Source organism: Haliotis rufescens, unplaced genomic scaffold, assembly GCF_023055435.1.
Source record: "Haliotis rufescens isolate VD_foot unplaced genomic scaffold, xgHalRufe1.0.p SCAF_29, whole genome shotgun sequence".
NCBI lineage: Eukaryota > Metazoa > Mollusca > Gastropoda > Lepetellida > Haliotidae > Haliotis > Haliotis rufescens.
Window position 1 is genome coordinate 2438923 of NW_025963990.1, and position 13578 is coordinate 2452500.

At 41.9% G+C, this 13578-nt stretch overlaps 1 protein-coding gene across 1 annotated transcript in view; it reads left to right on the forward strand.

The window, feature by feature from the left end:
- The first annotated feature begins 813 nt into the window (after nt 1–813).
- LOC124137769 overlaps nt 814–13578 on the forward strand; it is a 13720-nt gene continuing 955 nt past the window's right edge. The window contains exons 1-8 of the mRNA XM_046504209.2: nt 814–913; nt 2194–2340; nt 3134–3270; nt 6481–6679; nt 7196–7327; nt 10784–10907; nt 12508–12546; nt 13556–13578. The exon at nt 13556–13578 is cut by the window's right edge and continues 955 nt beyond it. Of these exons, the coding sequence (XP_046360165.2) occupies nt 814–913; nt 2194–2340; nt 3134–3270; nt 6481–6679; nt 7196–7327; nt 10784–10907; nt 12508–12546; nt 13556–13578 (901 nt within the window). The remainder of the gene's footprint in view (nt 914–2193; nt 2341–3133; nt 3271–6480; nt 6680–7195; nt 7328–10783; nt 10908–12507; nt 12547–13555) is intronic.

A 13578-nucleotide genomic window follows, 5' to 3' on the forward strand; every position in this document is an offset into this window, starting at 1 on the left:
GTTTGTTGTTTGTTGTTTGTTGTTTAACGCCGCACTCAGCAATATTCTAGCTATATGACGGCAGTCTGTAAATAATCCAGTCTAGACCAGACAATCCAGTGATTGAAATCATGAGCATCGATCCACGCAGTTGGGATCGATGACTTGCATCAACCAAGTCAGCGAGCGTTACCACCATCAACCGAATCTACGATGATCAGAGTATTGAGTTGAAAGGCTATACAGTCAACCTGCCTGAAAACATTCGCCAGAATATTCCGATGTTCGGATCCAGGAAAAGCATCACGTACCGGACCAGACACAGGACCATTTCGAAGGTTCCTGGGGCCCGAGCAGCAATTGAACAAGTTGAACAAGTTGAACCTTCATCGATTTCTCAGTCGTGCAGCTGCACTACCTTTGGTTTTGTTTCGTGAGGCATCTATGAGTTTTTTTCTCGTTATTTCAAGTTTATTTCAAAAACTCGAAATTTCTAGAAAATAATTGACATAACGAGAACAAAAATCGAAATTGCGAGTTATTAAAATAAACTTGCTATAACGAGAAAATTATCGAAATTACTAGAAAATAGTCGAAATAACGAGAGAAAAATATCGAAGCAACGAGACAAAAATCGATATTTTGAGTTTGTCAGATAAACTTGAAATAACGAGAAAATATTCGTTATTTCGAGAAAATAATCGAAATAACGAGAAATTTCGATTAAAAATAGTGTATGTAACCAAAGTGGAACCATTAGGCTTTCGTAGCTGGCAGCATAGAATAAATAATTTAAACAACGTTTTCGGAAAGTGCCACCCTAACCTGTCCACAATGCGGAGGGGGCAGTCGGCAGTTGAAGCCAGGATGCCTCGGCTCTTTGATCACCGTCGTGTTCCACCGGGGGAGAAGAGCTTTCAGACATCAACACCCAGTTCAGACAACAAAACCTGACGACTCTCGACTACCCCTTCTTTTCCCTGCAAAACGCATTTGCATATGAAGTCCCATAAACTGATAATAAACTGATAATGAAATAAGTAATACAATATGAAACAGTTTTAAGTGTTTGAAGCATGTAAAGTAGTACTCGCTGGTCAAACACATGTAAGTGTATCATGTATGTATACATTTGCTACTTAAGTTCGGTAAGTAAACGGTGGCAATATATATTTTTTTATATATATATATATATATATGTGTGTGTGTGTGTGTGTGTGTGTGTGTGTGTGTGTGTGTGTGTGTGTGTGTGTGTGTGTGTGTGTGTGTGTGTGTGTGTGTCTTGTATACTTTACCACCGAACTGTCGCAGGTACTTGATGCAACGATCCTCAACCGTCACCGAACTTTCAAAAACACGAAACTCGTGATCATTTGTTTGTTGCTTTGTTGTTTAACGCCGCACTCGGCAATATTCCAGCTATATGACGACGGTCTATAAATAACCCAGCCTGGACCAGACAATCCAGTGATTGACATCATGACCATCGATCTACGCAATTGGGATACGACGACATGCATCAACCAAGTCAGAGAGCCTGACCACCCGATCCCGTAATCGCCTCTTGCGACAAGCATAGTCGCCCTCTACGGCAAGCATGGGTTGCTGAAGACCTATTCTACCCTGGATCTTCACGGGTACTCCCATTGAACAATAATGGCACATCAGGGACTATCTTGTTTTTACAAATGTCAGTTACCTTATTAAACACTATGTTTCCAACAGTTTCAGAGACAGCTGGGACTGTTTATTGAATCAAGTGTAAAAAAGTCACAATTTAACTGCATAAGTAGTGAAAGTTGTAAGCAGTATATTTACTTCCTAAAACATAAGGGTTAGAGAAGGAGCGCGTTTATTTTGGTTTTAAAAGAACTTAAAATACTTGAGTCTCTTGTTGGTAGGAGCAAAACAAATTACATTTTATGACGCTTCATTTGATATTCATGGACGAGCGGGGCCTGCAATTTTCTGTGACTCCATATAATGTGTTAATAATTAATCCTAAATACAATAATTGTCCTCAGGTTTTCAAAAACATACATCGTCCACATGACATTCCTTTTTAACTGAAAAATATGTTGTGAATAAAAAAAATATGTTTGGTTTCTTTGAGTGAAAAAAAAATGTTTTGAAACGCCAACTGAAAAAAATAAATCTATTTCAAATAAAACCCTGTGTAGGCAGCTCACCGTCAGTGTGTACTGATATACGTAGAGTGCAGTAATATTGATGGTCAACCCTTGGGTGATGAGCGAGATACAACCGCGACTGTCTCCGTAGGGACAGACTCAGCCCTCCATCGATCACACGTGACCCCCGGGGAGATCCATGTTGACTGCACCCTAGCGGGTCTGGGGGCAAGTTAGTGTCCCCGGGTTTAATGAACAGACACGCATGACTTCACCGACTAGATTTAAGGAAAATTGAAGTCGACGTTGTATTCACATTTGACTATTCGTTCGCCTCTTTTAGTGACATGTTCAAAATCATCCCTTTACTTCAGTGGTTTGCGGTAGAAACCAAACATTGTATAAAACAAGAAAATATGATCGGGTTTTTAACATTTTATGAAAATATCTGCAGGTTGGTGATATTGTTTGTGAATACCATAGTTTTCAAAACATCGACAAAACAAACGCATATTGTGAGTGAATGAGTGAGTATGGTTTTACGCCGCTTTTAAGCAATATTCAAGCAACATCACGGCGGGGGACACCTGAAATGGGCTTCACACATTGAACCCATATGGGAAATCGAACCCGGGCCTTCGGCCACACAGGTGTGCTACGTAGGCCTCTTTGATGTAGGTGTTAAGTTTTGACAGGTAAGTGAGTACACGCTCACCTGGCGGAGGCTACTTTAACCAATAGGCTACCCCACCGCCCCCAAACGTATATAAACACACTATAATGTATACTATGGTATACAAAGGGCCTTAAATGCCGAGCATTTTGTCAACAGTGAAGTGTACGTTTGACCTTAGAGGAACGAAATAGCAAAATAATTAAAAGGAACATTAGCAATAATATTGAGAGATTGCATCAATATGGGCTAGGTTCAATTCCTTCTAGTAAAATGGGAGCTTAAAATGGACCAATACTGTTTTCATCATTATGTAGATTTGTCAAGTAACACATCTGAATAACACCCCAAGGCTTGGACAGGCAAGGAAGATTGTGGGTGTGTAATCAAACGGGTCAATCACACTTGGTGTCCTCGGGGGTGCGTCTCAGCCCTCGCGCGTTCATCTCACACTTCCAGTGGCAGAACCAGAACACGAGGATGCTTCTGGTATGTATCTCTGTAGTATATTATAGTTATTGTAGTTGTTACTATAATATTACCCTCAGGGGTGGATATAGATTAAATTAGTTTCAGCAATTCTTACGGAGCATTATATAGAGAATCTAACCCGATGTCTTTTGATATCAAACATATCAACGAGTGTTGATATATTTGATATCAAATGACACGAGGGTGGGATTTTATTTATCATCCAAAAACCATTCTTCCCACTTATTCAGTTTGTAGACAGTAATTAGAAGTGTCTTATGTGTAAAATGTACTACTAACAGCTTTAGTAGCAGAGCCACTAGTGATGCCATTTGATTGTGACGTCATGGTAGCCAATGACATCACAATGGTCTGCAAAGCATTGTGATGCAATTTCATTGCAGCGATATTTACAATGTAGATATCGCTTGATGTCACCCACGCGATATCTCTTGTGGGAACTAGTTTTGGATGACAAAATGTTTTCTTCATACCAAGAGTTCCATTGTTTGCATTGTTTGCGAAGAGACCTGTATGAACATGACGTCATATGAACGTACTGTCATGAATAATTGAAGATGACGTCATCCATTGTTCGTGACGTTTCAAACGATTTATCCAGCATTAGAGTAAAAGATATGGAAGCATGTCTAAATTCATTAATACTGGCTTTAGAAATGTTGAAGCTGTTTAACTTGCATGATATTCCTGTCACTTTAATTTTGGCACATTTCATTGTAACTTTCAATTTCTGTATATAAACTGACGTCCAAAAGAAACTTTACCAGAGTTTGAAATCACTCTTGCTCAAAAACAGCAAAACATACATGCATGAAGTAAAGTGTATTGAGAAGATCAATATATCAACATAATCAACACTAAAAATGACAATCATACCTCGACCGAGAATGACGTCAGAGCCCCACAAAGTTGGGTGTGGTACAAAACTCGAGCTTTCAGAATCATGGACAATAGGCAGAGTACATAAACAATCGCTCACGTTCAATAACAAGTCATTAGTAGCGTGTGTGACCACCAAATGCCTCAATACACGCAAAAACTCTTCGACGCACAGAAAAAGTCAGTCATCTGATGAGGTCACGTGGGATTTGACGCCATTCTTCTTGGAGGGCCAAGATCAGTTCTTGCCGGTTGGCTGGAGAGTGTGCTCGTTGTCGAACACGACGATCCATCAAGTCCCAGAGGTGTTCTATGGGGGACATGTCGGGTGAGCGTGCAGGCCACGGCAGGCCGTTGACGTTGTTGGCTGCGAGGAAGTTAGTGACAATTCTGGCTGTATGGGCTCTAGCGTTGTCATGCTGATAAATGACACCACGTGGCTACTGTTCCAAACTCGGAACTCGGGACAGCAGTTGGATTCATTCAAGGATTTAAATCAAATTGTTATAAGGTGGTAATTTTCTGAGGCGGAACGATTCATATGAGTTCATTGGCTAATACATGTTCTCCCAATTATACCTTTATCAGACATGTTTGTTGATGTATCTCTAGTTACACCAAGGAGTGTCTGAATTGTGGTTTAACACCATTTTGAAAATATTTTAAAATACTTCAGTCGGATCATTCATGCATCGAATCTGCGCCCTGAACCCTGATGTAATTTAATTGTTCTCTGTATTTGTAATATGGGCCGACCCTGTGTGGATTCCAGGTTACAAACGGTCACCAGCAACGTATGCTTGTCGTAATAGGTGACCCAGTGGGCCGAGTGTTCAGACTCGGTAGGGGGCGGTCTGGTAGCCTAGTGGTTAAAGCGTTCGCTCGTCACGCCGAAGACCCGGGTTCGATTCCCGACATGGGTACAATGTGTGAAGCCCATTTCTGGTGTCCCCCGCCGTGATATTGCTGGAATATTGCTAAAAGCGGCGTAAAACAATACTCACTCACCGGTTTGTCTGGTCCGGACTCGATTATTTACAAGCCGCTGTTATAGATTGACGAATGCGGAGTTAAACAACAGACAAAAAACAGTAACAACTTCTATATATCCAGGGCTCGTATTTCGGTAAACGTGCAATCACCCATGGATCCATTCCCGTGGTTCTCGCGATCTCAAATTACCTGCCCTTGATTTTCGATACAATTTTACCAACCAATGAAACGTCAGGTTAAAGGAAAAGGAAATGGGTTTCTCACAGGGCAAGCTTTGTAGAAAGTGAACTTGCCACGGCCAGGTTTAATGGACATGGAGACATCCTTTCCATCAAAAAGATATTGGGGCGATTTCTTTTGCGTGTTAGTCAGTTTCAACGTTACATTTCTCGCCAATTCAATCTTAATGTAAGGGTCAGGCCGTCATGTTGTTGATATCGCAAACCCAGCATTAGGGCTGTTTTGTAACTCGCATTCTGATTGGGTAGCGTAGTAAATCAAACTGGCTAATGAAAATCAAGGGCGGGTAATTTGTGATTGCGAGAACCATGAGAATGGATCCAGAGGTTAGAGTAGGTTTACCGTGATGCGAGCCCTCGAGATAGAGAGGATGCGGCTCCTTATACTGGAAATACTAACAGTTATAACTGGTTTATAAGTGTTCAAGCTGACGGGGAGGCAAAAGTATACACCCATATTTGATGGTAGCTTAAAAATGAAACGAACAAGAAATATTTATTCGATGTTGATGTATTTGATACGGGTATCAGAGTTGCCCTTCGGACCTTAAGCTTGCAGTGTTTCGGCGACTGTTTTAGCCTTGTAACGTTTTCATAAGGTTTGTACTTTTTTTGTCAAATCCAACTTTCAAGTGTGTATTTCTTTTGTCCGGCAGCGTAAGTGCATCTGAAATTTTTGGTAATAATGAAGCTTATTGGTTTTATGTAGTGAAATATATTTCACGACTTAGTTTGATTCTATAGTTCTATGTTAATGTTGATAATTATCAAAATAAATGTCAACACAATAAGGAATATTGGTTTAGGGTTATTTTATCAATATTTGTCAACTGTTTGAAATGACGTTTTTTTATCTGATTCCTTCTGTCTTCAGCCTTTAATTTTTATTGATAGTTGAAAACGTATAAAAATTGCGAACATCGATGCTCATGTTAATCACTTGATTCTTTGGTCCAGACTCGATTATTTACAGACCGCCATCATGCAGATGGAATATTGCTGAGTGCGGCGTAAACAACAACAAAGACAAATCAATTATAGAGTTCTTTCTCTCGACCCATATTTTATTTATATTTATTTTGTACCCCTCCCTCAGTTGCACGTGCTGGTGTTAACTGTGCTGTGCACGTGCACACGTGCATGGATGACCAGGCTTGGATCTCCGTTCCGGGTGATATGTCCAAGAGGCAACTCTCTGGTAGGACTGTCCAGTGTCCATTCAAGCTGGGCGGAAGACAGAATCTGGGACTTCCGGTGTGCGCAGACGGACACAACAGAAGAGTGTGAATGGAACAGTAAGTGAACATTACTCGCCTTAAACAGCGTGTTATACAGTGTATGATTACTCCTAAAGATCCTCGTGCAGATCCGGGTTAGAATAGGTCTTCAGCAATGCATGCTTGCCGTAAGAGGCGACTAATGGGATCGGGTGGTCAGGCAAGCTGACTTGGTTGATACATGTCATCGTATCCCAGTTATGAGATCGACTCATGATGTCAATCACTGGATACTCTGGTCCAGATTCAATTATTTACAGACTGCCGTCATATAACCGAAATAAACAATTAAAAAAACATTTAAAAGGATGTATGCTCCAGTTATATGGTGGTTTGTCATAACATCGCACAAGTAAAGTATCGGAGTAAAATATTATATTTTAAAGAAATTGCTAACATTTCTCCCAAATTTCAACATTTGATCAAGTATTTTGCAGGTTTTGTTGTGTTTGTTATTGGATTTATAGTCAGATTATTCCCAATTGCATTGGCATTACAAACCGCTTACAATATACACGTAGGATTCTTCCACAGCTGACGTGAACGAGTTTGACGAGCCGTTGCTGTTCCAGTGCGGGGACAATGGCGCCGTTAGGGGGATATCGGCCTACTTTAGTATCGAGAACCGAGACAGACGCTTCAGCTACCTCTGCTGCAAGATCCGAAGTAAGCTATTTTTTTCTAATAAAAGCCACAAAAACTTCTCCCTGCTCAAGTCTTTGAATGACATTTAGTCAAGTGATAGTAAATATAGAATACTAAACGAGCTCCCGTGTAATACCAATTTTATGAAACGAGGGAATAAATTTGGTATTTGACGAGCGAAAGCCAGTCAGATACCAGAGAACTATTCACGAGTTTCATTTTATTTATTACTTGCCATTCATAACTTTCTTTAGAATTTCACTTTCGTGTATGAATAGGCTGACACCTACACGATCCACAACATAATCCAATTGAGTTTGACAGAATAATACTTAAAACACGTCAAACGCTGACACATATTAAATTATCATCCAAAACTGGCTCCCACGGGAGATATCGCTTGAGTAAGATCAAGCGATATCTACATTGTAAATATCGCTACAATGAAATTGCATCACAATGCTTTGCAGACCATTGTGACGTCATTGGTTGCCATGACGTCACAATCAAATAACATAACTAATGGCTCTGCTACTGAAGCTGTTAGCAGCACTTTTTACACTTAAGAAACTGCTTATAACTGTCTACAAACTGAAAAATTTTGAAGAATGATATTAGATGATAAATAAAATCTCAGCCAAGGGTCTTTTGATATCAAATATCACACGTTGATATATTTGATATCAAAAGATACGAGGGTGCGATTCTCTATTTAATACCATACAACGGCCCACCTTTAGAATTCAGGCGTCCGTTCCACAAAGTTATCGTAGCGCTAAGGTTATCGAAACTCACATACATAAATAAATTTAGAAACTTACCACTGTCGTTGCCCTACAATACGATCTCCTTGTGAAACGGGACCTGCACCGCCAAGTTTACAATCACGTTACAATACTCTATGACGAGATTTGTGGAAGTTTGTTGCAAGACCCACCGGCGAAACAATGCCATGTGACGTCAGCCTAGCAACGGGGTTGCTGGGGTCATAGAGTGTGCATAAGCTCCTCTCAGTGATCTATCATCTCCTCCTGCAATGTCGTTTAAATAAGCAAAGGGATGCTGAGAGCTTTCAATGTTTGTTTGTGTATCTTGTTCCAGCAGTACATAAGCAGGCGTTTTGGTATTAAACAATGTGTAATACTGCTGTATGTTTATTAAACAGGTGAGTGAGTGAATATGTTTTTACGCCGCTTTTAGCAATATTCAATCTTTGGGGACACATTTTGGGGGAAAAATGGACTTCGCACATTGTACCTATGTCGGGAATCGAACCCGGGTCTTCGACGTGACGAGGGAACGCTTTAACCACTAGGCTACCTCACCGCCCCTAAACAGGTGAGCTTTGCACGGGCAAGTAATAAACATAAGGAATAGATAATCCATAAATTCTCTTCCCTACTCTCGGCAATTTTTTTAACTGCTTTCATTTGGTACAATCGTTTATCAAGATGGAGTGGTAAGGAAATCGAAATTTAAAAAAAATAAATTATCTTTTTTTTAAAAGGCAAAGTGATGAGAAACAAACATATTATTTATGTCCCCCAACTTAGAATCAGAATAACAGCAACAGCCATCTCTTATTCTCGACATGTTTCCATGGCAGCCTTTGATCCCACCGCCCTGTTTGGAACATGTGTAATCATAGCTTTACTTCAAATGAACACCATGTGACTTTCTCGCTGTGTTAATGTGTTTGCAGCACATGTATTAGTCCTGCACCATGACCGTGGAATATATTTATTTTATGAAAAAACATAATCTAGAAATGCATACAAAAGCAAGTCTAGCCAGCTCAAGCTAGCTCTATTCCACATCAGCATAGGGAATTTTTTTTTTTTTAAATGTCAAGAAGGATATTGTGTAATATAAGATTTCAGAGACTAAATGTTAGTCTACACATGTATGTGCCTTCTAACGTTCGGGCCTTCTTAACATTTGAGGGGGCGCGGGTCGCACATTCGTCAAAGGCGTCGCAAGTGCTGAGTTACGTCTAGGGATCGGATCCCGGCTCGCCCCGATTATGTTTCTAGGTTTGTCAGCACCCCGTGGCAATGCTCGTGTGTTTCACCGAAGTGGTAAACGTCTAATTCCTGCATATCCTTGGGATACCTATAAAAGCAGGGACGAGTGTACGATTCCGTTGGTATCAAGATCAAGATGTTTATTGTATGGAAGGCCGTATGACCCATATTACATGCAAATAAATAAATGTAACCAGTGATGACACAAGGTGGTCATAAAAATCACTGATGACACCAGGTGTCAATAAAAATCAGTGATGACACCAGGTGGTCATAAAAATCAGTGATGACACAAGGTGGTCATAAAAATCAGTGATGACACCAGGTGTTCGTAAAAACCTATGATGACACCAGGTGTTCGTAAAAACCTATGATGACACCAGGTGGTCATACAAATCAGTGATGACACCAGGTGGTCATAAAAATCAGTGATGACACCAGGTGTTCGTAAAAGTCAGTGATGACACCAGGTGGTCGTAAAATTCAGTGATGACACCACTTGGTCATAAAAATCAGTGATGACACCAGGTGGTCATAAAAATCAGTGATGACACCAGGTGGTCATACAAATCAGTGATGACAACAGGTGTTCGTAGAAATCAGTAATGACACCAGGTTTTCGTAAAAATCAGTGATGACACCCGGTGCTCGTAAAAATCAGTGATGACACCAGGTGCTCGTAAAAATCAGTGATGACACCAGGTGTTCGTAGAGTCTGTGATGACACCAGGTGGTCATAAAAATCAGTGATGACATCAGGTGCTCGTAAACATCAGTGATGACACCAGGTGTTCGTAGAAATCAGTGATGACACCAGGTGTTCGTAGAATCTTTGATGACACCAGGTGGTCATAAAAATCCGTGATGACACCAGGTGTTCGTAGAAATCAGTGATGACACCCGGTGCTCCTAAAAATCAGTGATGACACCAGGTGGTCATAAAAATCAGTGATAACACCAGGAGTCCTCCCATCTGTCACACATTAAAATGCTTTACCGGTAATATCCGGCATTCACATGAAAAGGTTAGTGTCTGTTAGCTAAACACAAGGCAGCACTAGTATTTGAAACCAGTTTTGGATTTGTACGAGTTTCAATGGCTGCCTTGCGATAACAGGTATGTTGACATCTGATCTTGACCTGTATGTTAACCTTGGCCTTTTAAATAAAAGTGGGCGTGATCATATTTTTCCGAACACCTGGTGTCACATCGCCGTTTTATTTGATTTGGGGCGGTCGGGTAGCCAAGTGGTTAAAGTGTTCGCTCTTCGCGCCGAAGATCCGGGTTTGATCCCCGACATGGGTACAATGTGTGAAGCCCGTTTCTGGTGTCCCCTGCCGTGATACTGCTGGAATGTTGTTTAAAGCGGCGTAAAACCATACTCACTTACTCACTATTTAAATAGATATACGATGGTGAAAAATGCTTTAAATTTGTTTTCGCTTCATTTAGATTCCTTTTTGACGACCTGTACCTTCACGGATTTCCTCAACGATTTCGATGGCGGTTTGAACTTTTTAGCGCCAATAGGCCAGGTCATTAATGGATTCTTCAGTCTCCATGACAACGAAAGAGAGTACGTAGCCATATTTTAACATAATGTCTACTTTCATGTGACACATTTGACAGACGCTTAAACAAAATCTACAACACCGGGGCATATATTCACTTTTTGTCATGTTAAAATCCTTAAGGACTTCGAGATGATGAGGTGAAATCGGGTTTAATGTCGCGTTCAAGATTATTCCACTTATATAGCGACCCGCATGCACGAGCGTGCATGTGTATCTGTTTGCACTTTGGCGAGTGCCAGGAAGGGTAACAACAAGTACCAACGTATCTTGGTATGACACGATCAGGGATCGAACCACCGACCTTTAGCTTCTCCACCATCTGACCACGAGCGTGTGCTTGCCCTCGGATGGTAGTTCAGTGAGACGACATAAGACAAAACTCAGGTGAGAACTTTAAGAGGGCAGCCATGTTTATTATGGATGGGTGGAATAGGTCGGAATGGTACAAGTAATGATGATCACGTGACAGAACGCACAGCGGGACCGAGTCTACAATATTACCGGGTGCGGACACTCACTCTGTCACTTACACATACCGTCACATATGTCGTCGACGGAGTCGTTGGTGAGGCGGCGGCCGTAGCTGACGCCACGACTTGCCGTACTATGTGTCTGCTTCTGTTGGTGGTCTGGGCTCGTCTCTCAGATTGACCATATCAGTCACGTTTTGTAGATGAGGTATTACATAACGTGGGGCAAGGTCAGTGACCACGTACATGTACATACGTAAGAAACCGCCTCCGTGGTCTAGAGGTAGAGCGTCCGCCCGGAGAGCGGAGGGTTCGGGGTTCGATCCTCAGCCGCGTCATACCCTAAGACGTTAAAAGATTGTACTTGTTGTTACCCTGTCTGGCGCTCGGCATTAAGGTAGAGCGGAGGGTTCGGGGTTCGATCCTCGGCCACGTCATACCCTAAGACGTTAAAAGATTGTACTTGTTGTTACCCTGTCTGACGCTCGGCATTAAGGTAGAGCGGAAGGTTCGGGGTTCGATCCTCGGCCACGTCATACCCTAAGACGTTAAAAGATTGTACTTGTTGTTACCCTGTCTGGCGCACGGCATTAAGGGGCTAAAACAAGGACTGATCGGCTCGGAGTCAGTATACTGTGTCTGAGTGGGGTATTCATGTTAAACTGCGGCATGGTATCTCAGCGGGCTAGTACTATTAAATCAGCATCAGTCCGGACTGGTACAAGCAGCCACACACACGTGCATGCTATATAAGTGCAATAATCTTGGACGCCACGTTAAACCCAATTTCACCTCACCTCACCTCACCTCACCTCACCTCACCTCACCTCACCTCACCTCACCTCACACATACGTAAGATCTGCAACGTAAGGAGGTGTTAATTGACATTTATAGATACGCCGCATGTATGTAGCATACAAACGGACAAAGGCTATAGAATATAGATACACTTTGAAACAATTTGTATTTTAGATAAATGAAATTTTAAAGGAACGTATTGAAATGGTTTGAACTATAACAATACTTATTACTGGTCAAATAGCTAGAATATTGCTGAGAAGCAAGGGGCTAAACAACCTACCAAACAAAAACAACAATGGACTTATCAAATGGTGTTTCTTTGTGTTTCAGAGATCGGATCTGGAGGGTTGAAGTGTGTGAAGTTCGACCGTAGGTATTAACAGTGTCTTCACAACCAACTGGAATACATGACAGTTTAGAAAAATTCCTATTCACACAGTGATGCACATTTAATTCGGTTCTGACAGGATGTTAGGCTAGTCAGGTGTCCGTCTTGACGAGGTGCAGTGCAACAGCACAGTCCAACATCACCTTTGAATGAAGCGTGTATAGTAGCGCACTGCTCTTCACGGCACTGATGTCTACTCGGCCAGAGTGAGTGAGTGAGTGAGTGAGTATGGTTTTACGCCGCTTTTAGCAATATTCCAGCAATATCACGGCGGGGGACACCAGAAATGGGCTTCACGCATTGTACCCATGTCGGGAATCGAACCCGGGTCTTTGGCGTGACGAGCGAACGCTTTAACCACTAGACTACCCGACCGCCCCTATTCGACCAGAGTTGTTAGGTTTAAACACACACTCTCAGTCGTGTGTGACCACATTATGTCTACATGTGTGATTTGTTAAACAAGTGATAGAGGTTACATATAGGGAGCGAACCCCGCTGACGCTCACTCGTGTCCATATCATGATGAAGATCCGGGGTAGAATAGTGAGTGAGTGAGTGAGTGAGTTGGGTTTAACGCCGCTTTTAACAGTATTCCAGTCATATCACGCCGTGTCAGCTTCATGTGGGAGGAAAGCCCGAAGTGATGCAGGTCTCAGACGTTTACCACTTCAGTGAAACCCACGAGCACGGGTATGGTGCTGACAAACCTAGAAACATAATCGGGGAAAACCAGGATTCGAACCCACAATCATAGGTTTCTGGCGTGCCCAAGGGACGCAACCCTGCACAGCGAATCGCGCCGCCTTAGACGACTGGGCCACCCGGGGTAGAATAGGTCTTCAGCAACCTACTGAATCCATTTAACGGACCTGGTTAGTTGTCCGTTCGACAACCAACAAATCCCGACGTCGTGGATTATTATTAGTGCTGCTGTACATTAAATATAACTTCATCATCCAAATGTTCATATATCCATTAATGTTACAGGGAAGTTCCGGCGGTGCCGGCCG